This window comes from Pagrus pagrus (assembly GCF_965226575.1).
Source record: "Pagrus pagrus genome assembly, chromosome: 14".
NCBI lineage: Eukaryota > Metazoa > Chordata > Actinopteri > Spariformes > Sparidae > Pagrus > Pagrus pagrus.
The window spans coordinates 9403393-9431078 of record NC_140198.1 but is presented as its reverse complement, the minus strand read 5'-3'; the positions used below and the strand labels follow the sequence as shown (position 1 = coordinate 9431078).

At 40.7% G+C, this 27686-nt stretch overlaps 2 protein-coding genes across 8 annotated transcripts in view; one reads left to right on the top strand and one right to left on the bottom strand.

The window, feature by feature from the left end:
* stk32a (serine/threonine kinase 32A) overlaps positions 1 to 23400 on the top strand; it is an 81250-nt gene extending 57850 nt beyond the window's left edge. For all 3 annotated transcript variants that reach the window (XM_084372923.1, XM_084372924.1, XM_084372922.1), the window contains exons 9-13: positions 2505 to 2621; positions 5106 to 5231; positions 7505 to 7633; positions 18163 to 18227; positions 19813 to 23400. In XM_084372923.1, the coding sequence (XP_084229049.1) occupies positions 2505 to 2621; positions 5106 to 5231; positions 7505 to 7633; positions 18163 to 18227; positions 19813 to 19927 (552 nt within the window). In that variant the 3' untranslated portion in view covers positions 19928 to 23400. The remainder of the gene's footprint in view (positions 1 to 2504; positions 2622 to 5105; positions 5232 to 7504; positions 7634 to 18162; positions 18228 to 19812) is intronic.
* Positions 1 to 27622, bottom strand: part of LOC311268948 (uncharacterized protein) — a 65225-nt gene extending 37603 nt beyond the window's left edge. The window contains exons 1-7 of one of the 5 annotated variants that reach the window (XR_014624035.1): positions 27052 to 27601; positions 26810 to 26945; positions 25729 to 25819; positions 24830 to 24945; positions 24437 to 24498; positions 22939 to 23014; positions 19952 to 20071 (exon numbers count right to left, since the gene is read on the bottom strand). Coding sequence is in view for 1 of the 5 variants with exons in the window: in XM_084372929.1 (XP_084229055.1) it covers positions 22939 to 23014; positions 24437 to 24469 (109 nt within the window). In the remaining 4 variants the exon portion in view is untranslated. Of the gene's footprint in view, positions 1 to 19951; positions 20072 to 21093; positions 23015 to 24436; positions 24499 to 24829; positions 24946 to 25384; positions 25471 to 25728; positions 25820 to 26809; positions 26946 to 27051 lie in introns of those variants that run through there. The other 4 variants (XR_014624033.1, XR_014624034.1, XM_084372929.1 and 1 more) reach the window with 4 other exon arrangements.
* Between the last annotated feature and the right edge of the window lie 64 nt (positions 27623 to 27686).

The following is a 27686-nucleotide window of genomic DNA, read 5'->3' as shown; positions in this document are numbered from 1 at the left end:
CTCTCTCTTACCTGAAAGCTGCGTCCTGTGATTTTTTTCGAGTACTTTTAACCTTCACTCATTCAGGAGAGGATTGCTGAGCACACACTTCCACGCACTTCTTCGCATCCAGAAATTACTTCGAGTGACACGGACGTTAGCCCCATTTTCTCTCTTTAGTCCACTTTTTGGATGTGGCTGTATAATCTGCGTCATCGAACCCTCTCCTAAACTTTCTTTCACCCCTCACACAGCACGGTGAGAATTCATTTTCACTTCATCCCTCTGTCTCCGAGGGACACCTTTCTCTGACTGCCACTCTCAACACCCTCTATAAAGCATAAATCAGTCTCAGGGCCTTAAAAACTGCCCCGCCGGATGTGCAGAATTATTTGGCAGTTGAAAATGGAGAGCTAGCTCACTATTATCCAGCTCCGGGCACCTTTCGATCCCTTCCCGGCTTTTACTTCATCTTATCTCCCACTGAAGCTTCAACGCTGTTTTATTTCATTCACGCTCGGTGCAGACCATTTAACTCCTCTCTCACGAACATTCCCTGCTGGGCCTGACCACCGGTTGCAGGGGAAGATCCAGACAGCTCAGCATCTCTCCAGAACCGCAAATCAATCACTTTTACTAAGTTTCTCTGCCTCCAGCCTCCAATTTTTCTGGAACACAGACACCTCCAGGTAAATTTCCCCCCTACAAACCAAACATAATTTGATTTGTGAGCCATGTCTGCCTTCTGAACGTCTGACTCCAAAAGAATATATTACTGGTTATCTGACACCTTATGTGTGACCTGTCCGGGGAACATCTGGAATATAATTGATATCATGCATCTGAAAGAGCCTGTGTTAAATATGATGAAAGGTGGGGCATCCATCTTGGTTGTATGTCGCTCCCATTTCCCTTCCATCTGCCCTGTTTCTCTTCAGCCTGAACCATCTGACAAAGATGATCTGATGATTAATCATTTAGTCTATAGAATGTCAAAAAATAATGACCAACAGCTCAAAACCCAAAGACTTATTCTTCTTTATTTACTATCATAAATGTCAAAGAAAAGCAGGAAATCTCTACCGGCGAGACACACCAAACCGTCTTCAAAGAACTAGCAGCAATGAAGGCCAACTGTTGCGTCGCCTCATAGTATGTTGCCTGTGTCTCGGCCAAAAAGCGACACACCGCAAAGACTACAGCAGACAGCCTAGCTCGTACATTCTACAACTGCGTGAGAGGAAATAACCCTCCAGACCAATAGGTGGCAGTAGTCTGTCATGACTGTGGACATACAATCAATTGTTATGATGACGCAGCTTTTGCAATCATTCTCACACCACTTTTGCTAAAATAGCCACTTCTGATCAAGAATATGTCTGATAAGAAGTTTCAAATGACACTGGCAGTTTCCTTCTCTTTTGCTGATTCTGCTCTCTTGGACTTTTTGGCTTGGCTTGACAGCCAATCAGAGTGATTTCTCGCACCAACAGGCTCCGCCGCCAATTCTTCCTGCTCAGTTGGCCAAAAAGCTGCCGACAAGAGCTGACTGGTGCCAATGGTGCAGCAACAAGCTGAAGTGCGCCAGGCATGAGAGCAAACTTCAATATTGTCCAAACCGTGTAATTGCAACGTCATGTGATGCACTGGGGCCAGAAAAAAAACGTTTTCCCATAGGCTTACATTGTGAAAGAAGCAGCTGTTGCCGTAAGTCTCTGTTGCACACGCTCTATGGGCCACACAACACGCAAGATCCAGGTATTTTCAGATCCAGGAAGTCAAGCTTTTTGGCTTCATGTGCCACTGAGCAGCTTTCATAGGAATGAACGGGGCGCCAACTCCAATGCTGCATCCAGATATTAATTGTTAGACCCATGTGCAGGACACGTAGCAACAACTAGGGCCATGGACGCTCACAGACAGCCCCAACATTGGCTAGCAGTCTTGTGTATCAGAGCCCTTACATCTAAGAAGCTGGAACCAGCAAATGTTTCACATTTCTTCTCAAAAGACGACTGAAATGATTCCATCATCGTCAAAATAGTTGGCACTTTCAATCGACTAATTCATTATCGACCACTCGTTGGAGCTTTAATCTCCTTTGCATACAAACGGTCTGTAAGAGGCAAAGGCGCAGTTTGTCCACCTTCAACCAGCGTGATCCAGCTGTGTTTTGTCACTGTGGTTCTCTCTAACTCCAGAGGGTGGAGAAGGACTGATGTGAAGAACTCTCAACAGGCTTTTCCTTGTTTTCTGACCCACAGTAAGCCCTCTCACACGGCACGGCAGAGAGCTCAAGTTGTGTTTTGAGAAGAGACCCTTATTCTGTGTTTCCCCTATCATTTGTCCTGATCAGTGCAGGAAATGGGTTCAGAGAAGGTGAGCACGTAGAGAGGACGAGGAGGGGGCGGAGAGGGCCGACTGCAGAGCAAACTTTAAGACGTGCACTTTATCAAAGAAACTCCTCCAGGCAGTGCATGACGATGAATACAAGTTGTCTGTAACATATTGTCTCCTCTCTTCAGAGACCGTACGTGATGAGATCCAGTACACCAGCTAATGAGATCCTCCAGACCTTCCACAAGGTCCATCCCAGCTACCCAGCAGCCTGGTCTTTGGAGATGAAGTCTCTTCTCAGAAAGGTGAATAAGTACCACATGCATAATGCATTACAACATTTATCTCACCTTTTCACATGAAACTAACCTCTTCACCTCCACTCGGTTGGAAAACAAACCAGCAGGTGTCTGCTAAGAAATACTGAGAGGAATATAAATATCTTTGGAGAGTATAAGCCCTTGGAATTGACAAAGATGCGTACAACCAGAGAGTCTTCTTTGTAATGGGTGCAAAAACTGAGACACAAACATATTGTATATGTGTACAGCTTGAAGAATTAATGATACACCCACAACACCTTAGGACTGCACAGGTCTGGTCCTATGTCTTGGACACTTTATTCAATGCTTCTTTCAAACAGCCACGTGCTTGACTGATACCAGAAAGTATGACTTTGTGTTGCTCTTCTCTTTATCCTTCAAAAAATATTTATTTTTTAAGAGTGCTGACCCAAATTATTCAAAGCCTTGAAGCTTCTGCCGTTGCCAAGGTTATTGATGTCCCAAATCAATATCTGATGGAAAGAAAGTCGGCTGCACCAAAAAAGAGGCAAAAGACTAATAAAGAGCGAGAAGCGGAGATCCCCTATAGCAATACATAAAAACCAGCAAGCCAGAGAGCATTTCCACTGCTTTGGGAGAGCCGAGTGGCAGGAAAAGGACGGGCAATCCTTAGTGATGTATCACACCTTGCTGACTATATGGACGGAGGTACAGGGAGTCACTTTTGCACAGCTCCTGTGCCCAGAGATCCTCTGTACCTTCCAGCTTCCATTTGTTGTAATCTTGTAGACACAAAAAGAATTTCAAAAAGTAATAATAATAAACTAATCTAATTGATTTCTGCTCCATGAGCACTAACACAGTCCAGCAAGCACAGGGTTTTAACAAACAGGAGCTCAAACCTCCAGGCTTGCGACTGCTCAACACTTGCTCGCTAATCAAGCTGAATTTTTTTTTTTAACTTTGGCAGCGGGGACGGTGGCTGGTGTCTCCCCTTCTGTCCCAACCCAATCACCAGACTAAATGTTAGCTAAGTACTTTTCCACAAAACCACAGATAAGTTAAAACTGAGGGTTTCTTTATGCTTTATCCTCCTGTCACACTGTGCTTATGCTCTGGTTTGGTTTACACACAAAAACCACGTGGTTAGGGTTAGGAGAACATCATGTTTTGGCTTAAAATATCTGTTATGGTTGCCACAATCATGAACGGAGATGGTCCAGCTTCCTGTGAAAAAATAGCCGACTCTTGTTGCCACCAAAAATGGCTGGAAATGTCCACAGGTCTCCTTAGAAACATTCCATAGTGCGACTAACTGCGGCCGGCCGTTCAGCAGCCTTGTCGGCTCGTAATATCACCACCACCATCCCCTTCACCTCCATGATGTGACAGGTGGGTAACAAGCGTATAATGTGAACGTGATGTGCCCCGTTTGGTACAAATGTCAAGTTTATTTCGAACTGCACACGCCAACTTCTCATATCAGAGATATTTGTTGGCCAAATTGAACTCCAGTACCACGATAGTCCAGCTTTTCCGGCCAGCCCTCAGGTTTGAATTCTTTATTTCCTGTGGGAGGACAATTATCCAAACCTGACACCGGCGCTTCATTTGGGCAAACAAGATGCATCTACAGAATCTTAATTAGGGGGTCAATGTTGCAGCCCCATCTTGGACACTAGCTGCTTATTTAAACATGCATCTTGCAGCGTCCGGTACGTCTTAAGAATTACAATGATACACAAGCATAATCAGTATTCAAAAAGAGGAATTTGGGCTGTTTGCTGAAGAGTTACAGTACTGAAGTTGCACAGTAAATACATAAATACATAAATCTAAGGGGAAAAGTTAACACAACCTTACCACTGAAGTAATAAGACTATTCATATTACTCCTTAATTGCAATAATTTACATGCATATGTCGTTTCATCTAATGTAATTTGCATATTCTTACATTTCAAGAGTCTATCCATAATTTAATGTCAAGCATTTAGTCTTCCTGTCATAATATGCCTCTAGCAAAGCTAACAGATACACTGCCGCTGTAGCATTTGGGTTTTGTCTTGGCAGGGATCCACTGCAGTCAAACTGCTGCATTGCTTCGTGCTCAGACTCCTCACACCTCATTGGCATTCCAGTTGCATAAACGTGTGTGTATGTGGGAGTGAAAAGGGGGAGTGTATGCGCGTGAGAGACGGAGATGTAAAGAAAGTGACAATGTAAGGGGAGAAGTCTGTGCTATATTTTTGTCCTTCATCCTTCATAACCTCCTGAATTCCCCTCATCACCATTTGCTTCCTATATGTGTCTCATTTTCCTCTCTGCCTCCCTCCTCTCCTCCGTACCCGCCACCCTCAATCCTTTCTGTCCCTGTATCCTCATTCTCAGACACATCCTTCAGGGCAAACATGTGCTCGCGTCTCAGCGGGACTCTGTGGCAACTTTTCAGCCGTGCCTCCCCGTGGACAATTGTCCTTATCCTAATCCTTTTTTGTCTCCTTCAGTTGCTGTGCATTGATGTCCAGAAGCGCATTTCCTGTCTAGCCGAGCTGCAAGATCTGGACTACATGTCAGATGTCAACTGGGACGCTGTGCTCAGCAAACAGCTTCCTCCAGGCTTTATTCCCAATGTGAGTATCAGAAATAAACTGACTGAGCGCTGCCTCAGTATGCTACCCGACAATAATGCTCGCATCTGAACAGAGGGGAACGTGTTTTTCTTGACATCGTCTCGCTGTATTTTGGTGATCCACCACAGATTTTCCAAAACAAAAATACAGCACAGTCCAATGAAATGACAGAAACAATAATGAACAAATACCTAAAATAAATCTTTTTTCAGAGTATAATAGCATGATTTTCTGAATAAAAATACCATCCATTCCTGAAGCCCCGCCTCCCTTCCACTGTACGGTGGTACCTATTCCCGTACCAGTACTTCCCCGAAGGCGACAAAGATGCAAGAAACACAAGAAGTAGAGAACTACCCCACTCTTCGCCTAATCTTTTCTAGTGGAGCTGTAGACACCACCCCCTGCTGGGCCCCGGCTGGATCTCCCACTGAGTGTGTGCAGCAGATGTTTGTGCATTCCTCTTACACACACACTGAGGCAGAGAAAGACTCCGCATGTCTACCTGCAGCTCCACAGGTGGTGTCTGCATCATCCGTAAAGACAGCTCCCGTGTGTAATAATACCACTAAGCCGGAAGTGAAGCCGCTTGGTTGGCACGCGGTGTCTGCTGTGCTCTCTGTGTAGTGTCAGGTTTTTACTGTAGCTGCACTTACTTACAGTTTTAAAGCTGGTGACTTTAAAAGACTTTAAACGTTACAACTACCATTAGAAAAATAAAATTAACACTAGCTGTCACTGGAGTGCTTTAATCAGACTGCATTTATACCTCCTTTGAAAGTACTGTAACCACAGTTTTCTTCATTTATGGGCACAGATATAATAGAGTCCTTCAGCTACACTAATGACAGATATAACTAATCCAACTGCGACTAATCATTATACCTACAAGCGATTAAAAAAAATGTTTTCTTGACTAATCTATTAAATGTTTATTGTACAAAAATCCCAGAAAACAGTTCATTGTGCCCGTCATAATCTCGTCTTGTTTTTTCCAACCAACAGTCTAAAAACAAAGATAATCAGTTTGCTGTCACATAAACAAACGACAGCAGCACATTTTCACCATTAAATGTCTGGAACTGGGCATTTTTTTTGTAATTTTTCTGCTTACAAATTGAGTTTAATCTCTTTAAATGTCTTGTTTTGGTTGGCCAACCGTCCAAAAAAGATAATCAGCATGCTGTCACATAAAAACAAAGGAAAGCAGCACATTCTGACCATTAAGAGTCAGGAACTTGGTGTTCTTAGACCATTTTTGCCTTAAAAATTGAGTTTAATGTCTTTAAATGTCTTATTTTGTCCAACCCACTATCCAAAACCCAAAGTTATTCAGTTTGCTGTCACATAAAACTAAAGAGAGCAGTATATTCTGACCATTAAGAGTCAGGAACTTGGCGATTTAAGATGTTTTCTGCTTAAAGATTGAGTTTAATGTCTTTAAATGTCTTGTTTTGACCAACCAACAGTCCAAAAACCTAAGATATTCAGTTTGCTGTAATATGAAACTAAAGAGAACAGCACATTATCACTATTCAGAGTCTGGAACTTGGTGATTTTAGGTCAATTTTGCTTAGAAATTGAGTTTAATGACTCTAATTATTACTACAACTGTCTGTGTTGGTCAGTCACAAGGTCACAATGATCAAGCAATACATCAGCCGGATGACAATAACTGTCACTGCTGAGTGAGTGCGGAGCTGAATACATGCAGAATAATGACTGCTGCAAATGAATAAATGGGTAAATGACTTTATCTAATTCAAAGTCTATAGTGACTGCAGAGCAGCGGGTATCCCCTGCGGCCAGGCTGGCACAGCAGAGGAAGAACACAGAGGATCGATGGGGAATTGACAGTGTCTCTCTATCTAATTATAGGCCTCTCCTCTGTCTTTAGTCCCTTATAGACTGAGGGAGAAGTCAGCCCTTATGTTTTGTTCCTAACTCCCCAGCATTCAGTCTGCGTTGTCTTTATTGGCTCGCTTCCGCTTGAGTCTTGAGCTAAAATAGACGTTTTTATTGCATCATTCTGTATTATATCACATTGTATAATATTACACTGTATTGTATAACACATCTAATGTAATCACTGCATATTGTTTTGTGGGAATCAGGTGTCAGAAACTGTGTAACAACGACTGACTGTCCCCAAACCAGCAAATGCTGATGGATTTTTGTACTAGCAACTAATCGATTGACTGACTAGTCATTGCAGTTCCACGATGATCTGTTATTTTATTTTTATTTCTTTTTTTAAATCTCGCTCTCTACAGAAGAGGAGATTAAACTGTGACCCCACATTTGAGCTGGAGGAAATGATCCTGGAGTCCAAACCGCTTCACAAGAAGAAGAAAAGGCTTGCGAGAAAAACCAGGGACCAGGGATCTGACGGGTCCCCACAGGTAAGGAACTAAAAATATTAAACACAGTAACTACATACGACGCAAGGAGAATTAAAGAAGGGTTTGCTCGGAAATGAGACAACTACCTCTTGAGAGAAGTAGCAAATAGACTGTTCAAGAGTCAGTGAAGAACTTTTCTACAGATCATCTATAATTTAAAGGCTATGCACTTTTTTCCACTACAAGGGTTCCTCAAACAAATAGGTTTGGGTTTATCCTGTCTTCAGTGGACCACACATACATCTTAAGCCTTTCAAATACTTCAAGTTCGTCTTGTTATCGGGTATCTTGAAGTCATGACTGATCAGCGACAGGGGGTCACATATTAGAAGATCTTTTGCCAGGAGAAATCCGAGACAAGTCTGTCTCATCGATAAACTACATTTTATCATGGAAGAACAAGCGGCAAGTAACACAGGAATTGATGTGACACCTTGTGCTGGGCAGGATTATTTCTTGAAAAATGGATGTACCGAGAAACAGGAGCTTTGAGACTTTACGTGTCTTCAGGTTCAGTTTTCTATTTTACGTTGTGACAAGGCTGTGATGATCTGGTTAGGTTTAGGCACAGAAACCACTGGGTTAGGGTTCGAAAAAGAAATTGTCCTCAGGTGTTGTCAAAAAAATTCAGCAGTGTCACGCTTACAAAATGTTAAAGTGCTGTGGTCCCTCGACAAAAGTATCCAGAGGTGTCTCGCTTTCAAATGTTTGAATGCAGTCATGAACTGTGGTCACTGGCTTGGCAGCCTTCTCACCTGTAACTCCACTACCATCCCCTTCACCCAGATGACAGTCAGGTCATAAACATGTAGTGTGAACACACTGACAAGTGTCAATATGGTACGTAGGTCTATCACTCATACACATGTACATGTCATTGGTTTTGCAGAAACGCCAGTGAGCAACACAAGTAAAAAAATGTTTTCTTGCAGACATGGTGTCACATCAGTTTCTGTGTCAGCTCTCATGTGAGTTTTCATGACAGTAGATTAGAAATTAAACAAACTTGTCTGGGATTCCTTCTGGTGAAAGCATTTTGTAACAGTGCTGATCAGTAATGTAACAGCGATGATTTAAAAATGTCTGATTAAAAGACAGAAAGTTGCCCAGCGTGAACGGTACGGCCACGTGACAACTTTGAAAGTGGTTTAGTGCATTAAGGCATCTCTCTCCCTCTCAGCGCTCATCATTATTCATTAAAGAAAGCTGACCGCTGGTTCCATTTGGCCCAGTTACAGGTGATAAGTTGCTCCTTAGTTTGTCTTTTAAATGCGTCTGGAGTGCCATTAAGAACGTTAAGGACACGTTTTAGAGCTCTGTCCTCCCTCAACTTCATCAGAACAAATGGGCTGCCTGCCTGCTGCGAGTTTTGGGGAAGGCAAAAAAAAAAAAAAGAGAAAGCAATCACTGTAGCTGTGGTCTTTCAGTCTTTCACTCCATCCACATAAATCAGCTGTCGTCCTCCGGGTGTTTATACAAAACAGAGAGGAAAGCACTGAAAGGTTAATGTGATCACACGGTCAAGTGGGAGACGTGGGAGGAACACACACACACACACACACGCACATTACACACTCGTAAACACCATAATAGTGAAAGCTGTTAGGCAGCAGCGATTTTAATTTTGGTATAGTGCTGCAGTGGGACCTGATCAGTGCGGTCATTTTTCATTCAAGGCAAACTCCAGTTCAACAGACCTCAGGTCATTTGTGTTTACTTGCATGTATGCATGGATGTTAGCTTGAAAGAAAACCCTTACCCCCTTACTTCAAAACCATTTTGAAATCATTTAATTTTGTTTCATAAACATCTACGTGTGTCTTTGGTCTGCTTCTCATAGCAGCATCTCGATCCTCTCTTGAAATATTATGACTTAATAGATGCAAACAAGGAAATCTCTGGAGATTTAAAAGCTAATTCTCGCCAATGACTGCTTGTAACAAATGTGTAAGACCGGGCTATAGGTTCCTTACAGCTGAACCAAGCAGATGGTAAAACAGTACGGACGTATACATGTGAAGCATCTTTTAGTTCTAAGCTAATTACAGTATGATTTTTTTTTCACCATATTGCGCTGCTCTATGTAAAATCACAAAAACTGTTTTAAAGTAGCAAATAGTCACACAGTGAGTAAAAACATTTATAGAAATCAAAAATGTTGATGCATTAAGATGCAGCAGTAACTGTTTAATCCCATCATAGCGCTCTGAATCATAATTATTTGAATCGTAAGGTGCTGAGAGAGGTGGCGGACTCGGGTTGTTTGAGGGGCAGGGGCGGAAAAAAATTAAAAAGGGCACCACCTGTAGTAAAGAAACAGGTGTCGGCACTTCACAACATTTTGTTTGTTGGAATGGCACCCGGCACTTTATCATGTTTTAGCTACCATAGGACCGTCCAAGAGGGCACTTTTTTCGAACATTGGGGGACCAGTGGCCTAGAGATTCCCATCTAAATGTTTTGTTTTATAATAAAATCTGTGTCTTCATTTTTTCATGAAAAGGTTTCTTTATCACAACTGACTGCTGACCACTTACTTCTGAATGCGTCTTAATGGGACATGCTGGGCCTTTGTCACATAGTATTTAATAAATCTGTCATCAATGTGGCACGACACCACCTGTCCTGATTCAACAGTAAAGCTGTAAGAGATGAGGAGTACCATTATACGGTGAATACCTGTTTCCAACATATTTTAATCTAGCCAGTCATAATATCTGGTTAAGACAATTCTCTCAGAATTGTATTAATAGGTGGAGTAAGCAACTTTAGAGGAAGATGGTTCGATTGTTGCGTCTCATTCCCAGGTTGTCAAATACTTTGGGCTGGCGATGCATCAGCGGTCTCCGTGGATTGTCTTTAAACTCAATAAACACAGATTAGATTTGACCTGAATATCATGTTTGTCTGAGACACTGAAATCTTCCAGGACCAGCAGCAGTTGTAAGACACCCTGAACAATGATGCCCACTTTCAACAACTAAAACATATTCCTGCCACAGGGGAGAATTTAGTAGCGAATCTTTAAAACAGGCGGTCAGCTGTTTATCAGAAGAGGCGTATATACAGTACAGAAGTCAATCGATCGGTACAACAGGGAGGTGCCACAATGAATTCCAGGCTTCTGTCCAATTTTGAATCTCAGCCTTTTTTTGTTTGAGACGGTGAAACATCCGACAGTGATTACTCAAAACCAGAAACGGGTTATGATTTAATCTGTGTGCTGTAGCAACACTGAAACTTGCCATGCTCCTACAGTACGCACGCACACAACCTAACCCTGTTATCGACACACACATACAAACTCTGCCATTACAAAGTCAATACGTTTGGACTCGCTCCCACTCCTCAGCACATTACAACACTTTATGGGACTCTTTTCTAATAGAGGAGAAGCCATTTGTTTGGTCTAGACTCCAGAGCACATTCTTTGCCAGCCCGTAATAAGAAGTCAGAGCCGGCCCAAAGTGCGCCATGTTTTATGAAAGCTGACAGCTGCTTGTGGAGACCTGCCTTGTGTGTGTAGATCAGTGATATCTCACTGTGCAGCCAGACAACATTCGTCATCCTTTGGCCGCTTCAGACAAAGAGAACGTCTCCTATTCTAATGAAATAATGATAGTGGACTTGTTTATGGAGGAAGATGAAGGGGCAGACTAACGGAAACCAACATCAAGTCATGGGATGGTTTTTGTGCTCCTCTGGGCTGCATTTCTTGATTAAATCACCATATTCATTCTGGTATCATTCAGGCAATATATGAGTCATGCTGCTCAACCAAAGCCCAGGATACTTATATTTTCCTGGGTCCTTCACATGAAAATGGAGAATGCCACTTTAAAACTGCTTTAAGCAAGAAACAACAAACACCATATAGTGAAGGAAATATTAAGGGTTTCTCTCGGAGGTTTTACACAGATCAGTGAAGTTTTAACTCCTAAACGTGGTTAAGATTTGTACATTTTCTTGAGACAGAGGATCAGGGTAATACATTATGTGTCCTGTTTGACTTCCTCTCTGGAGTGCTGCCATGTTGGCACAATAACATCAGCAAACACAGGCTGAGACATCTGCCCCTTTTAAACTACTTGCCAAAAAACCTCAGCGTCCCTTTTAAAAAGGTAGTTTGTCTTCAGCTGCCATAAAAATAAATAAATTTAAAAAAATACACTTGTATTTTGCATTTGATTCAAATGTGATACTATGTTTTTCATTATAAATGATTAAGTATATTTATGATAAAACTACTAAGTATTTTTGCTCATTGGAATCATCAAGTCTTTATCTCATGCTCTCATTATTTGGCAAGGAAAGTTTATATATATATATATATATTCATCACTATTAAGACACAAGCCAATTGAAAGTGCTTTTCAAGGGCATAGGAATACATTTAAAATAAGACATTAACAAGCATTCAGTGCAGGAATGAAATTATGTTTTATATAAACGAGGAGCGTACTTTCAACTGTTCAATGTTGTGTACTATTTCTGACAAACCCTCAATGATTACTGAATAAATGAACAATTGTAGTAACCTTCACAATGTTGAGAGAAATACCAGGCACACACACTCACGTTGTTGAGGGTCTGAAGTGGTGTTACGTTCTCTCGGGATTGAATGAGTGTGTGTGCGTGTGTGTGTGTGGGCAGGTTGTTGTGTGTCATCACTCGAGCCCCACTCGATGATGATCTCACAGCCCAAGCTGAGTGCCTGTACACACACAGTCACTTGTCTGTCTCTCCTGGAACTAAACTCATTGTACCGATCTTCTGATGGCGTGGTCACTTTGGGTCTGCCTGATCGTGCTTTGGATGAAACTGAAAAAAGAAATCAATTTCTGCAAATCCAGTTTTTAGAGTTACTCTACATGTTACTGTACACAATAATCTGATTGTTTCAATGTTGACAATACTGTATATTTTCAATGTGGCCTGAGTCTTTCGGCCTCCACTGAATATTGTGAAAAACAATATTTAAACATCTCATATTCCCTTGGAAATGATTTGTTCATTCGATTTGAGGATTTATATTTTGCAGCTTGTGCTGGTGTATCTCTGTGTCACTAAGAATATTCACTTTGCTGTCTATAAATATCAGTCTGTGTTTTGCCATAGCCATTTACAAAGGACCTGTTGGGCTGCAGAAAGTGAGTGCTTGTTGTGTGAGTTTGTGTATAAACAAGAAAAAATGAAGATGGTCTGTGGAGCATTCCTCAAGAATAGCTAGATAAAAATTGAATGAGGTGAGCTAGATGGTCTAATGGCTGCCCTAGACCGCTTTTACTCATCACCTTCAGGTCGCTCTGTATTCTTTTTTTGCTTATTCCTCCTCTATTCATTTTCCTCTTCTCCTCACAACCCTCATTTCTCCTCACATGTCCTCAGACTCTTTCGACAAAGCTGTCGACACAACGCTCTTGCATCCCCACACAGCATTAGTCCCCTTCCTCATCCATTTTTTCCAGCTCCTCTTTTATCTCCGTGCCTCTGCCTCCCCGCCGCCGCCACGCTCATAACGTAGCATAAAATTAGCTCAATTAAATCACTGATAATATACAGCAGAAAATTGGACCCGTGCTGTGAGAACAATATAAATTGGCACACCCTTGTCACACACACAGACAGACACAGAGTTAGACACACACACACACACACACCTGCTCATCAGAGATATTATTTAAGTTTATAATTTATTGCATGTATAAAAAACACTGGAAACCTCCCTTATGGGGTTTTTTTTATAGATAATGTACATTAGAAATAACAACAATAGGGACATAGTGCTAAAGGGCTATTGCAGTATAGCCATCTTAAAGGTTGAGTCCACCAATTTTGGAGAAAGACAGATTGGTGAGTCCGACCCTGTGTCTAAACTGAAGCCATTCACGATGACCGTTCACGGGACACAGAACAATTCTCAGCGTCGAGGAGCAGTCACACTTAATAAGTGTGAGTATTCCTGATATATTTTCCCATTAATACTGATGCATTTGAGTGATGTGGCTCGTAATGAGGCTGTGGTTGAGCTAAAGGCGGTGGCTGCAGACAGCGTTGGCGATCAGATGAAAAGGGGAAGTTGAGACATGAAGCAGTTTGCCTGTTAGCTACTGGGCAAAAACTGGAGGAAGAGTCTTAACAGAACAGAGGCCTGATCTGCTTCACCTAGATTGCAAAATGTAGATAAAAACATTTATTCAGCGCCTCCTTAATGGGCATCAACCTTGTGTTTATGCACGTAATGTCCAAAAAATTGACTTGAAGTGTAAATAAACGGTTCAGGTTGTGCTTGTGTCCTTGAGACGTAGCTGAGATGCAAGCCTGATAGCTGCATGGATTAAAATGAGAGCCGGTCAGTTGTGTGAGACATGCAAGTGAAAAGCACGTCTGACATGCTTGCAGTCTTGGTTATTAGCAAGTCATCGATTACCATTATTTGAGTGTCCAGGATACCGCTAAGTGCCGTTAGTGGCTAGCTGGTGAACACAGTGGGAGCATTTACCAGCAAAAGAGCCAGATGTGTCTATCAGGAGTTGGTGGAGACCAAAAGCAGAGCTAAAAGGTGACTGAATATTGGACTAACATGACCAGACGCACCACTCCAAACGAATGAAATTGTATTGTATCTTAGTGAGGAAATATTTGCTAAAAAAAAAATGTGCCATATCAACTTAAAAGTTGATGTTATGCCAATGCTGGGCCCTCAGATTCTCTCTGCTGCCCCCAAGTGGCTGAATACATCAATTATTGAAGGTTCAAGACGTAACAATGAATGGAATAAAAAGACAGACGACTGTTTCAGCACCATGGAGAGAGACACAAAGAGGGAATGGGTTTAAATGTTTCTGGTTCCATGATAAAGAACACAAATGTTCTTTCTCTCACACCACCCTGGCGCCCAAATGCAGTAATGAGAGGAATGATGTATGCTTACAATGAACCTGGAAGTGACGTTAGGTGGTTCAGAGACCGAGATAAAATATAAATAGATAAATGAATAAATAAATATGCATTGGTTATTGTTTTTTATGCAGGCATTATGTTTGTGCGTTGTCCCTCCCATTCATGTGAACACATTAACTGAGAAACACATATATATTATTTATACAGCTGTGGCTCAGGGGTAGAGCTAGTGTCTTGTTATCAGAAGGTCGCTGGTTCAGTTCCCCTGGTCTGCATGTTAAGTGTCCTTGGGCAAGATACTGAACCCCAAACTATTTTCTATTTGCACACACATTGGATAAAATCAGATGATTAAAAATAAGAGGTATGTCAGGAGAGGTCAAGAAGCCATCAGGGTTATACTCTTGATTACAGGGGGGAAAGAAATTACAAAAAAACAATAGAACTTTAAAAAACATAATTTGGGAAAAGGTGACTGTGACCTCACAAAACAGATTTTTGGCCATTCAGAAATTACTCAAAAATTCACATGATTAACTTTACTCATAATACAAAATAATATCATTAAAAAATGTTCAAGCCATTATTCAATGCTGTGCCATAGCTCAGGTATAGCAACTCAATTGCGTGGCAGTTCTGTTTTTTTTTTCCATAAAAAGAGCAGAATAAAATTAAATTGTAGATTTAATTATGAGATAGTTGTAAGACAGAATTTTAGCATCCTCTCCAACCCTTTCAGTTTTAAATTTGATGAAAATGTATGTGTTCCCTTTGCAAAGCAAAAAAGACGCCGCACAGAAGTATTGGAAATTCACTTCATTACTGTGAGAGCGGAGAAGGTAAATTAATGGGCCGCTGGAAGCGACGGAGAGCTGCATGTGTATCTGTGGGTACAGCTCCATGTGCCACTAATTAAAAAGTGCAGAGTCAGAGCTTGTCTTAAATTTGGTTCTGAATGCAGGAACATCATTAGAGGCAGTCAGAGATTCGTTAGGTTAAAAAGTACAACTCCCCCCGCATTGAGTTTTGAACTGAACAATGAGGTTCAGCTGAAAATGTTGTCTGGACTGTTCAGATAGTTTGCACACTCCTCCTAACCATTCTTCATTACTCAACATGCAGTACAATAATTGACACTTTTTCCAATATTGTGAACAATTGCTCCTCTACAGTCCATAGCGCAGATTTGATGTGTTAACATCGTTTAAATGTTACATTATTTCCTACTTCACAGTACACATTAGCAGTCACATTACAGACAAAAGCTCTCCCCAGCCTCAGATAGAGACAGTAAACCGAGATAGACAGGCTGAGAAATGTCCCTGTTAGGCTCCCGTCCAGCAGAGCACTCCCTGTTGGTTTGTCTCATTAAATTGAAAGTTTAATCAAGCAGTTGGAGCAATTAGCTTCCGAACTGTCTGTTTAAACAAATCAAATAAAGAGAGAATGGGAGAGATGGAGAGAAACAAGTGGCGGAGTGTCTCTAGTGAAGCTTTGTTACTGTTCTCTATGCAAGGCCAGAGGCCTCTTTTAGCATCGTGCATTAATGGCATTCCTTCTTTTCTCATTTTCTGTCTTCAACAATTTCTACTAGGCCCTTAATGATCAACGCAGAGAGAGGAGCAAGGGAAAGCGAAAGAGTCAGTGACTACAGAGGGCCTTAAAAAGTCTGTTTTACACAACAGAGAGACAGCGAAGGACAAAGCAAGTGTGAGAGAAATGCGAAAAACGGTTCATTCTCAAGGCCACGGCTCAGAAGTGTCATTACATAAAGTTAGAAATCGAGATATTTCTGATTTATATTGCATCTGTATTTTATCTAGATACACAACACTTGAAACGAGAAATATAAACTGGGTCATAGATGCTCTGACAATAAAAGAGTCTCCTACAACTGTTGACCAGTGCTACTAATTTAAATAACATGTTTTCCTGGTTCCTTAAGTCAAAATTAAAAAGAGCGGATAAAAAAACAAACAGACGTGTGCTTCGTACATGAACCGGTACACAAGGAAAGTGTTTAGAAAGTTGGTGTTTTTTATCATCAGGTTGTGTCATGCCTTTAGATCTAAGAATATGTCATCATGACAGCATCAGGGAGACACTACATCATGCTTGTTTCTCATCCATCGTATCTGTCATGCATCTCATCTATCACTGATGTTTGACAAATTATACACAGTGTTCCCCCTCTGTCTCTGTCTGCCTGCTTGTTTCTATGTCCTTTCATCAGCATCACCCCCATACAAGTGCATTCACAGCCTCCAAGTCTCTGTCTGGATTTTCAACAGTTATGTCGCGAATCCGCCGTTTTCTTCCGTGATCCTGCAGGGTCCCCTTCACCAGAAAACCCACAGGAAAAGAAACCGACTCTTTCTTTTTTCATTTGCAATTAACACATATGCTAGTCATGAACCTGCGTCTTGTTTTCTTCACTTTCTCCTCCTCTGTCATGCACAAAATTATTTACACAATGCACTCTGCACCTTCTGTTCTCTTTTCAAATATACATACACAACTCCCTCTCCTCTCTCTATTTTCCTGCCCTAATTCAGTTGATGGCTTTCGGTCTGCTCCCCCGCTGTGACAGCACCTGTACATAGCTGCACTGCTTGGCTGTGTGACTGACAGCTCTGGGCAGGGAGTCAGCCATTTCTCTCCTGAGGAGGCTTCCAGGAGTCTGGGCTCAGAGTTTTGATGGCTGATCTGACTGAAGGGGTGTCTGGAGAATAATTGTGCGTGCACTTTAGTGTGTGATCAAACTCTCGAGGACGAGGCCCTAAAATCCTAAAATGATGGATCTTAAAAAGTTGAGTTAATCCTCAAGAGTCATGACATTTTGGAGGTATCAAATGGCCAGTTTGGAGGTTTTGTTGTTGATGCTACCTTTTGCTAGCACCAGAAATACCAGTCTGTTAAACCTAATTTCTATTATTTTATTAATGTATACATTTAGACAAGTGCATGATGCGAGATATAAGAAAACATTTGGTAGAAACCCCAACAAATGTCACATTATCATGATTTTTAATAGTTTTTTCAGTGAAAATGAAGTCGTAATATCTGTCAAAATAATCCTAATATAATTTGTTTTTTTACCATATCGTGCAGCCCTACTAGTCAGGGAAGGTGTATGCACAAAACCCCTCATCTACACAAGCAAATGATAACACCTCTCTACATTTGTTCATTATCTCCCTCTTGTGTTCTTGTGTCTCTGCTTGTTTGTCTCCCTGTCACACTCTCACACACACACACACACACACACACACACACACACACACACACACAGAGTACAGTGTCATAATGATGATGTATCTCCATGATCTCTCTCCTCACTGCCTCCTTGGGAGAGTGAGAAAGCACCTGTCTACTTGTCTTGGCACTACAGTTGTTGCGAGAACAGCCTGCCATGACAGAGCCGGATGTTCTCACTTGATTAAGTGGCCCAAATATGTATGAGTGCATGGAGCAGGTGGAGACATCAGAGCACAAGTGTCCTCTAAAGTTAGGTCGATGTCTTCCTCTTGCATCTTATTAAAGAAGGATAAACTGTTATCAGGAAAGTAGTGTGTGCCGCTGTGATCACTGAGTTGCTGATGATGCTCTGTTTGTCTTTCCTGCAGAATGGTCAGCTGCAGCAGCGACTGGATAATGTCCAGAGAGACTTCATTGTCTTCAACAGAGAAAAGTAAGGAACCTCCATTAGCTGTCTCTCACATTCTCTTCAACCAATACTTTACATCTCGTTACGGAGTCTTAACTTTGAGGAAACATCACAACTGTGAAACTCTAATAAAAAAATAAATTAAAAAAGGTGTTAATTTTTAATATTTAATGTTATTTTAAGTGAAATAAGGCAAACGAGTTAACACAATATATAATGTATGTATAGTTACTCAAATTTCCCTGTTGTTCGAAAACTGTAAGTGGCCTCTCGGGCTGGTAGAAGCATGTAGGATGGTGTGAAAGGACAGTAATGTGGCTATTATTGGCAGAAGATCTGGCCCATATATGTGGGTGTGTGACTAAGGCAGAAACACAGTGACTGACAGAGAGAGATGACTATAAACTGATTATGAGAATTAGGGTGTTTCAGGGAGTACATCTAAATCAAAACTGACTAAGCCAAAGACCAGTCAAGAAATAACATGAATCATAGATTTGCATCGCAAATGATTGAGCAGGTGCGAGCTTTACTCATGAAAGTGGGAGTCAATGACAGTAATAGAACTGAGTACTAATATTACAACAGAAGATTCTGACCTGTCTAAATAATTAATTAATATGAGATACAAAATTCATACCTGATAGATGTTGCAGCTTTTAGAAGATTAAGATTCTGAGGAAGTAACGTAAGATGGGACTTTTCTCTCGTAAATGGCTGAGATTCAGTCTCTTGCTGACTTGACAATAGTAAGAGGACAAACGTCTTAAAGATAAGATTGTCGGGCCTTTAAATATTTAAAAGTACTCAGCAATACTTGGCTGCAGAAGACGCAATAAAAACTGAAGCCTGAAATTTTAAATGGGAAATGTGTTTCGTGGTATATTTAGGAGTCAGTTTAGTTTAGTGGTCAACACACAAAGAACAGGTCAGACTGTGAAACAACAGAGAGGAAAGAAAAGAGCGACAGCCAAACTAACAAACTGGTAAGAGACAGAAATAAAATTTAAAAATGTGTATGTTATTTTGGCACTATAAAGATGTTAATGTGAACCTTGACATTTCAGTAAAAACAGCTAACTTTGACCTATAATGCTCCTTATAGACCAAATCACAATGATGTTGCAGGTTGTCACCTCCGATGGACAGCTAGTGGTTAATTTGCATTGTGGAGATATGTGAAACGTGTTTATTTTCAGCCATAAATGTAACAATTAAAGATCATTTTGACCACTGACAATTCTGCTGCGCTTACCCAAAAACAAAATCTTACCTCTGGTCACACTTACTGCTACTTTTGTGTAAACTCAAGCTGTCATTTTCTTTAGTCTGTGGCCTAACTGGTTGACTGTTGGTGAATGTGCATCACATCCCATCAAATACACATTTTAGATGAATGAGACGGTTTAGAATAATATTTTTTTTAAAAGGAAAATTGAATTGTATGTTATCTACATAAATAAATAAACTTGCCTACATGATGCAAGGGTTTTCTACCCGTAACCTTGTAAACAAACATTTTTATTGGTTCTGTTGAGCCATGTTATTGTGCTTTCTGTAGGTACTGGCATGTGTTCAATACTAATAAGAGGTGTTCTTCGCACAACAGGTCAAAGAAAGCAGTGGATTCAGAGTCCTCCGAGCTGTCCACGAGTGAGAAGAACAAGGCAATAGAGGACGGACAGAACAACAATGTTGAACCGGCTGCCTTCTTATCAGGATAGGACTCATGACCTGAGATCCCTACTTATTACTCCCTTATCACTCGCACCTGCCCACAGCTTGTAGATCGGCTATTCACACCCAGACACCTATCGTTCTATCAGCACTCAGATCTGGTCTTCAATGTTCCTGCACCACTACAGCGTCTGTACAAACACAAATGCAGCAATATGCACTATTTCATTTTCACCCACAAAAAACTCATTATCAAAGCGCTCCAGAACTGCAGGAGTGGAATAGACGCCAGGCGAGCAGCAGCCATGACTCAGCCAGGCTATTCGCTTTAATGTCACCAAGAAGAATGACTCTCAGCAGAGTGTCACTCATATCATGCTCCCTTACATCACCCTGGTGCTCTAAGGTCTGCTCGACCTCTGCTCTGGGCGGTTTGCTGAGGTGAGGAGGAATCAACTCCCCCCCCAAAAAGGAGACAATGCTACCGCCGCTCAGCTGTTACAGGAAGTAAAGTCTGATGTATGTGCTGCTGCTGTCTTAAGCGGGACACTCAGATTTCTGATCTCAGCTTGGCATTTTCCGGTTAATTGCAGTTTGAAAATGGACTTAACAAGAATTGAAATTAAGGAGCCGGATGGATGGCTTTTCTTCCATGCAGTGTGCGCGACTTGATATTCGAGCATGACTCTTAAGAGTACAAAACATTACAACGGAGAGGTTAATAAGGTAAAATGAGGCCTTTGTTTATAAGACAGCAACCACAGATTCCTCTTAGAAGAAGAAAATAAAGAGCTGAACTGTAGGCTTCAGCGTGAATGGCTCACTTTATAATAGCAGCAGATACATGGTTGTAGTGGTCATGCTTAGCTTTGCTAGTGAAGCTAACACAGATGGTAGGTTTGCAATATTTGGTAAAAAGTCCCAGCTCCATCAGCTGCAGATATTGGCAAAACATGCTGCAAGTTGTCTCCACTTGCGTATGCTTTAGGTTAGTCAATACAGAAATCAGATGTAGTTGCTGTAGCTTGTAGCTTCAGGCACACCATGTAAATGGCCCTTCTTTTTGGCAAACACTGACATTTTGAACTGACCTTTGCCTCAATCTGCAAATGACCAGCTGGGTCTTGATATTAACGGTTTATAGCTATGAAAACGTAGCTAAGGTAGCTGATAGATGTTCTATGTTTTGCACTGAACCCTGCTTTGCACATGCTTCTTCATCAAACTGTAGCATTTATGCACAGAGAGGCAAAAAAAAAAAAAAGAAAAAAAATCTAAAGCTGTGAGTGAATACTTATTCCCTTAGGGATGGTTTTATAGACAAGGATTAAGCTGAGCCCTAGATAAGATTAATTTTTCAGTTACTGTCTGCATTGAAGTTTCAGTCATATTTTTTTAATGTCCTTCCACTGTTTATGTTGTGTACAACCAATTACACATGTGCCACCGGATAACTCTGTAAATTAGGTTTTTTGCAATTAATGGCTCCCACAGAAGAATACATTGTGCAATGACATTCTCATGCCGATTGTATTCAACAGTATTTTGGCACCAGCTGGAAAAAACAACTGATATTCACTGATATTCACATTTTTTTTCACGTTCAGAGTTGTTAACAAGAAAACAACAAAGGAACCAAATAAACACCAGGCAAGGCAATATCCCTCATCTTATTGTAGACTTGGCTGAAATCATGTCTAAGAAACCACACCTGCCTTTGATGTTTGCAGAGGGATGCCTTACACCAGAGATATGGCACATAGCTGCTTTAATTAAAGGTGCAATGTGTAAGATTTGGCCAGAATTTGGGATTAAAGCAAAATATGAACTAATACTGTCTTATCAACAGTTTGTGAAGAAAGAACAGTTCTGACATAATGTGGAAGATATCTATGAACTATAGTCGGATGTCACTGGGCACCGATTTTCTCCTTCCTTCCTTCCACTATCTGCGTGTACTGATTTCAAAGCCATCATCGTTACATGAAACAACAACAACAAGCTCCAAGCTAGCGACCTACACACTGAAACTGGCAAGTTACTCAAACATTAACCTGTTTGCTCTGCATGAACATAAATAAGCTTGCAGCTGTGACCTTTTCTTTTGCAGGTATTCAGCCATTTTAATGCCAGGGCTTGCCTGCCCACATGCAAACCAAGTTTCCTCTGACACATCACTGCATCCTGGATTAAAGTGAGAGAGCCAAATGTGATTTTTTGCAGCCAGAACTTTTTCCTGCGCTGACACAGTGCTGTGGAGTAAGCAAGGCTTGTTGTAGAGATGTCTACTTAAGTTATCATGCTAACCAGCCAGCTCTGGCCTGTCCTATCTTGTAGTACTACGTTGTACCTCAAAGTTGATAATCTGATAGCCCCTGCAGTTTCAGCTGGGAGACATATGCAAGCATTTTGCAAGATATTGTAGTCTAATAAACAAAATAAACTCACAAATTGGCAATAAAGTAAATATTCTAAGACCTATTTTCTTTATTAAACAGAGAAATACAACAGTAAACCATCTGAATTCAAGTCTCTCTCTTTAACGGAACCAAGACGAGCTTATAAAACAGCCTTCTCGACGGAAAAAAAATAAAACTTGCCAGAACCGTCTTGGTTTGTCTCTTCATAATCACCTCTAGTTTTCTCTCACTCCTCTCCTTTCAGCTAACAAGGCCACTAGCTGCACGGCTAAGTAATTAGCTAATTGCAGCTAGTAGCTCTAGCCAAAGATAGCTACTGCAAAGAGTATAGTCAGCAGCAGTGATATGCTGCCCCCCATTTGTTAGGAGCAACCTTCAACAGTTGACTTTACACATTGCACCTTTAAACTACACCTGTAGGTAGTAAAACCTGGAGCTTTTTTCACAACCAGTGAGTAAATGTTATTTCTACTAATGCTTCTAGTCAATCTATTGACCTTGACCTTACTAATCCTGCAATACGACTCAATCCTTCAAGCCTGTGATACGTGTAACGATATTTAAAACATATTTCACTCTGTTCAGTTCATTGCTGTTGGCACTTTTCTATTGAAAATTGATACAATGTTTTGACTTACCTTTGTGTTGTTGCTGTTGTTGTTGTTGCTGCTGTCGTCGACATTGGTGTAATTTTACAGTCCCAAAGGGGATTTCCTGTATAAGTTGTAAGATATAGTGGGATAGTTAAACAAATTGACTAATCCCAGGTCAACCCAGAGTAAATGGTATTTGTGAATGATTATCTTAACTTGTTCAGGGGTACGAGAAGCACGAGGATCATCTGATTTGGCAGATTTTCAAAAAAGTGAAGGTATGAAATAATCATTGACAAATAGTTTTTGACCCAGGTAATGCTATTTTTCAACAAAACAACAATGTAGTCCGGGAACGGAATTGTTCTACACCTGTGAATTTCATCCCTATTTAGGTTTTGTTGTCCTTCAGTTGTCACCGTGTGTTTATTGTATTCAAATGTGATGGAGTTGCAAACTATTAAGGTGTGCCTTAAATAATGACTTTCTTTTTCTGAACCAATCTGACTACGCCTTGTGCTTTATTTCACTTTGTCTTTTTCTAAATTATCATATTCTAGTGATCGAGGATTAGAAGAAGCAAAATGGGACACAGAATGGCATCAGTAATAAAGATTTTCTTATCAAAATTAGGAAGAATGAGAACAAATAAAACCAGAAAAACACTAAGTGTACAGGTGTTCATTGCTCTCCACTATCCTCAGTGCAATGCTGCCCCCCAGTGTTACCTGACTAGTAGTGCAGTTAATAACACCGTATGTTTCTGCTATTCTACACATCCACAGTTTATAGACGTGTGTCCACCACTCCCCGAGGTCATCTAGAGGGTAAAGTCCCCTTTCTCGTCCACAGTGGGCTGAGCTGAGGCAGCAGTTTTCCACATTAATGGCTGGGGAGGGGGATTTTCTGCTGATAAATGCTTCCCCAATCTGCCTGGGATAACCACAGATAGAAGCAGAAAACCTCTGTATATCAAATAAATGCTAAAAATATTTACTACTCCAGTTTAGGAAGTGTCACTTAAGAGTGGAAAGGACTGTACAGTAACTCATGCACATTATCCTCTCCGCTCACTTTAGACAGATACACATTGTGTAACCTACAACACCGACACTGCACACACCATTCCTGTTTAGATTGAGGTTGCTGACTCATCTCTCAATGCAGACCCACTCTGCATTTTACAATTGTCTTTTCAGCCATCCACCATGATTGCTATCATGTCATGAGACATATTAAACAACGCATGTAGGACCTTGCAGCAGTTTTACTGGAGGACCTCACAGTGAGGGTGATTGTGTTTCATCCCCACTTCAAGGGAACATAATGGGACTGAGAGGACACTATATCAGCAGACTTTGACTTCATTCAGCAAAGTACCTCGACTACACAGTGAGAGCATAATTGTATCGTTTTGTTAAATTATTTTCAAAGTTACACTCTTGGGAGACTCCATAGCATCCTATGACAAATATGATCAGAGTCTGTTCTGCAGCAGGAACAGCCCTAAACATTATCAGAATGACAAAAAAGGCAGAATTACCTTTGTGAACTGCTGAAGGTTGCAAACAGCCATATGCCTGTGTCTTCTTTTACCATTCCTTCCTGCAATTTAGATTGTAAAAAGTTATTGATATGATAAGTCTAAGACTTAAAAATTAACACTTGGGTGAGAACAACAAAATGTGTAATCTGTGGGGCTTTAATTCAGGAAACACTGCAAAGTGTAAAATTGTCTTGGGTGTTATTGATGATATAAGCAGTTGCAGTTGCTTACAAGAAGGTTAAGGTACAATGACAGACAGAACAGTAGGCTGGCAGGCTAGTACCGTAGATAGACAGCTAACAAGCGCAAATACAAAAGCACCAAGTAAAACCCAATAAAGCAATTTGGATGAACAGGCAGAGTCTGAGTGGGAATGGGCTTGTAAAATACCTGCAGGCCTGATGAGGGAAAGTGAAAACAGGTGGACGGGGGTTGCCAGGTGACATGGTAGAAAGAGGGGTTCTTACAAGGGCAGGAGGGAGTGGCTGGATGTGGGAGTGAGATGACTGGGAAAAAAAGTAAAACTCACATAATACAGCTGTTCACAGTGAAAAGATGACAATTACAGTCACAGTACATGTACATAAAATAAAGCTTCTTACATTCTGATACCAAAGTAATCAGGACCAGTGGCCACATTTAGGGTTTTATCACACATATGCCTTCAGTTTCACATTTAATGTTTCACAATAATTCATATTCTGTATACATGTTTGACATTTGAGATAACAGGCACAGAGTCCAAAAACATTTTACTTTATTCCAAAAAGGTTACTCTGTATAGTCAAGTACATGTATTTAAGACAAGCTTTGATTCTCTAATTTAAATTTCGCTTCTTACAAAAAGGTCATGTGATGTCATTAAATCTACTTGCACTGATTGACGAAGTAAGAACAGCAGTAAAAACAGTAAACAGTGGGAATGATACTTGATAAAAATATTACTTTCATGTAATTCATTCATGTAGAGATGTTTTAGAGAATCAGAGTCGACTTTCGTTAATGGCCACAGGTCTTGAATGTTCTTTTTCCTGTTTAGAGGGGTGTTTAAATCGAGAGCTTAAATGTGTGCAATTTTCAAAACTCTTCTGTATTAAAAATAGATTCAATATAAAAGAAGTATAAGGAATCGTTTGAGATTGGAGTTCTTGTGCTTTATTCACATATCCTAATGTCCTCTGTGTAATGCACTCATCAAATGTTTTGAGAAGAAAAAACATCAGCTTATTTCTGATGAAAGATTACAAATACAAAAACTGAGAATTACAACAGTAATCCCGATACACAACTGCAATATGTCGATTCATGAATCACAGTTGACTTTCCAAATGCACTACAGGTTCTGCTGTGTCTTTTTGAGTGATACAGGGACATTTCATCCTGTTAAAGAGAAATGAGACAAACAAAACATATCTGGTTAAGTGTCCTGAACAGGCTGCAGGGCATTCTAGGAGATCAAAGTTATGTTTCCTCACTGCTTTCAACTTCATCATCACTATCATGAGCATCAATGTCACTATTATCACTTCCACTGTACTCTAAAGGATGATGATGATAATGTAAAGACTAAATTTAGAAAGTACATACATATTTTGCAGCTTAAATAACACACTCTGTTATTGTTATACTAACAATTGCAATATTTTCATCATTCATTTAATCATAAAAACATCTTTAAAGTCCAATGTGTAGGGTGTAGTGGGATCTATTGGCAGAAATTGGATCTCATGTTCATATTTATTATTTCATTAGTGTATAATTGGGCAGCACAATATAGTTAAAATATCATATTGCGATTATTTTGACTGGTATTCATGATGACCATTGGTCATTGGGAATGATCATTTTTGAAAAAAAGTTTATAGCGGCGTGCACATCCACGTTACACAGTAGGTGCTGGACAGAGGCAAAAGCAGAGTCTGCACACTCTACTGCTCTCTATTCAGTCCATCTTCTGACATTTCAGAAAAGTGGAGGTAATAAAGGTTCATGTACAGTACAGTACTATAATATTTTTAATTATAATGTTATCAAAAAATTACAGCTTCTTGTGATTTGGATATTGTACTTTGTCATATTACAATTTCATTTTGATTCTTCAATCACCTGAAAGTAAGAATTGTTGTGTTTTTGTTACCTTAAAATGAGCCTTTTATATCTACAGTGTACGCAAGTCCTCTTCTACACAGTCGCCCGTGTTGCACGCACGTTTCTACAGTAGCCCAGAATGGTCAAACCAAGAACTGACTTTGTTAGAATCTGCAACCTCACTGCTGGATACCACTACACTGGACTTCTAAATGTACTGATTTTTTTAAATCATCCCTTTGCCTATAATAATATTGTTGCTTCACAGTAGTACCAGCTCACCTTTCCCGTTTACTCATCTGTTCAAAAGTTTCAGGTAGAGGTTTTCCAAAGGTCTCTGGTAGGAAGAGAGTTGCAACGGCAGACACAACAGCCAGGCTTCCCAGTATAATATAAGGCAAATGCTTAAAATATACACCTGTAGAGTAGGAGGATGGTAAATTAGGACGGAAGAGAGGCCTGGGTCATCTCTGGCATGCAAAAACGGTAGATAAAAGATAAAAGTTTAAGACCAGTTTACTCACTCAGCTGAATCAAAAAAGGTGCAATGCAGGAGCCCACTCTGGACATGGTGGCGCATGTCCCTGTCGCTGTGCTCCTGATCACTGTTGGGTAAATCTCTGTTGTGTAGACAAAAATCATGGAGGAACTTACGGTGAAGCCAAATTTACCCAGCATTTCCAGCGCAATGGACAGCTCTGGTAAATCTGAAGGAGATGTATAGAAGTTCATTTTAAAATAGAATAGCATGATTCATGGATTTGAGTCCTGAAATGTTAGCAGGGATACAGTAAAAATGTAATGTGTAATTTCTTCAGTGGGGAGCTAGCAAAGGGGGAGTTATGAAATACAGAGCCCCACGCTTGTAGTCTCAGGTTCTTGGTGGCGTATTCTTCTAACCATTGTTGTCACAAACTGTCACAGTTTGGCATTATTGTTCCCCAGCTTTGCCCTGTCAACTGCCTCTCTCACCCAATAAGCCAACTCCACTCACCTGCTCTCACAGCTGCGTCTCATTACCTATCAACCCAGTATATAAGCTCCAGCCTCACAGACACTCATTGCCCGATTGTTCATAAACTACTATGCAAGACTCTCCAGCACTTCTACTCAGGCTAAGTTCCTGTTGCCGACTCTGCCTGCCTTTGACCAACCCGTC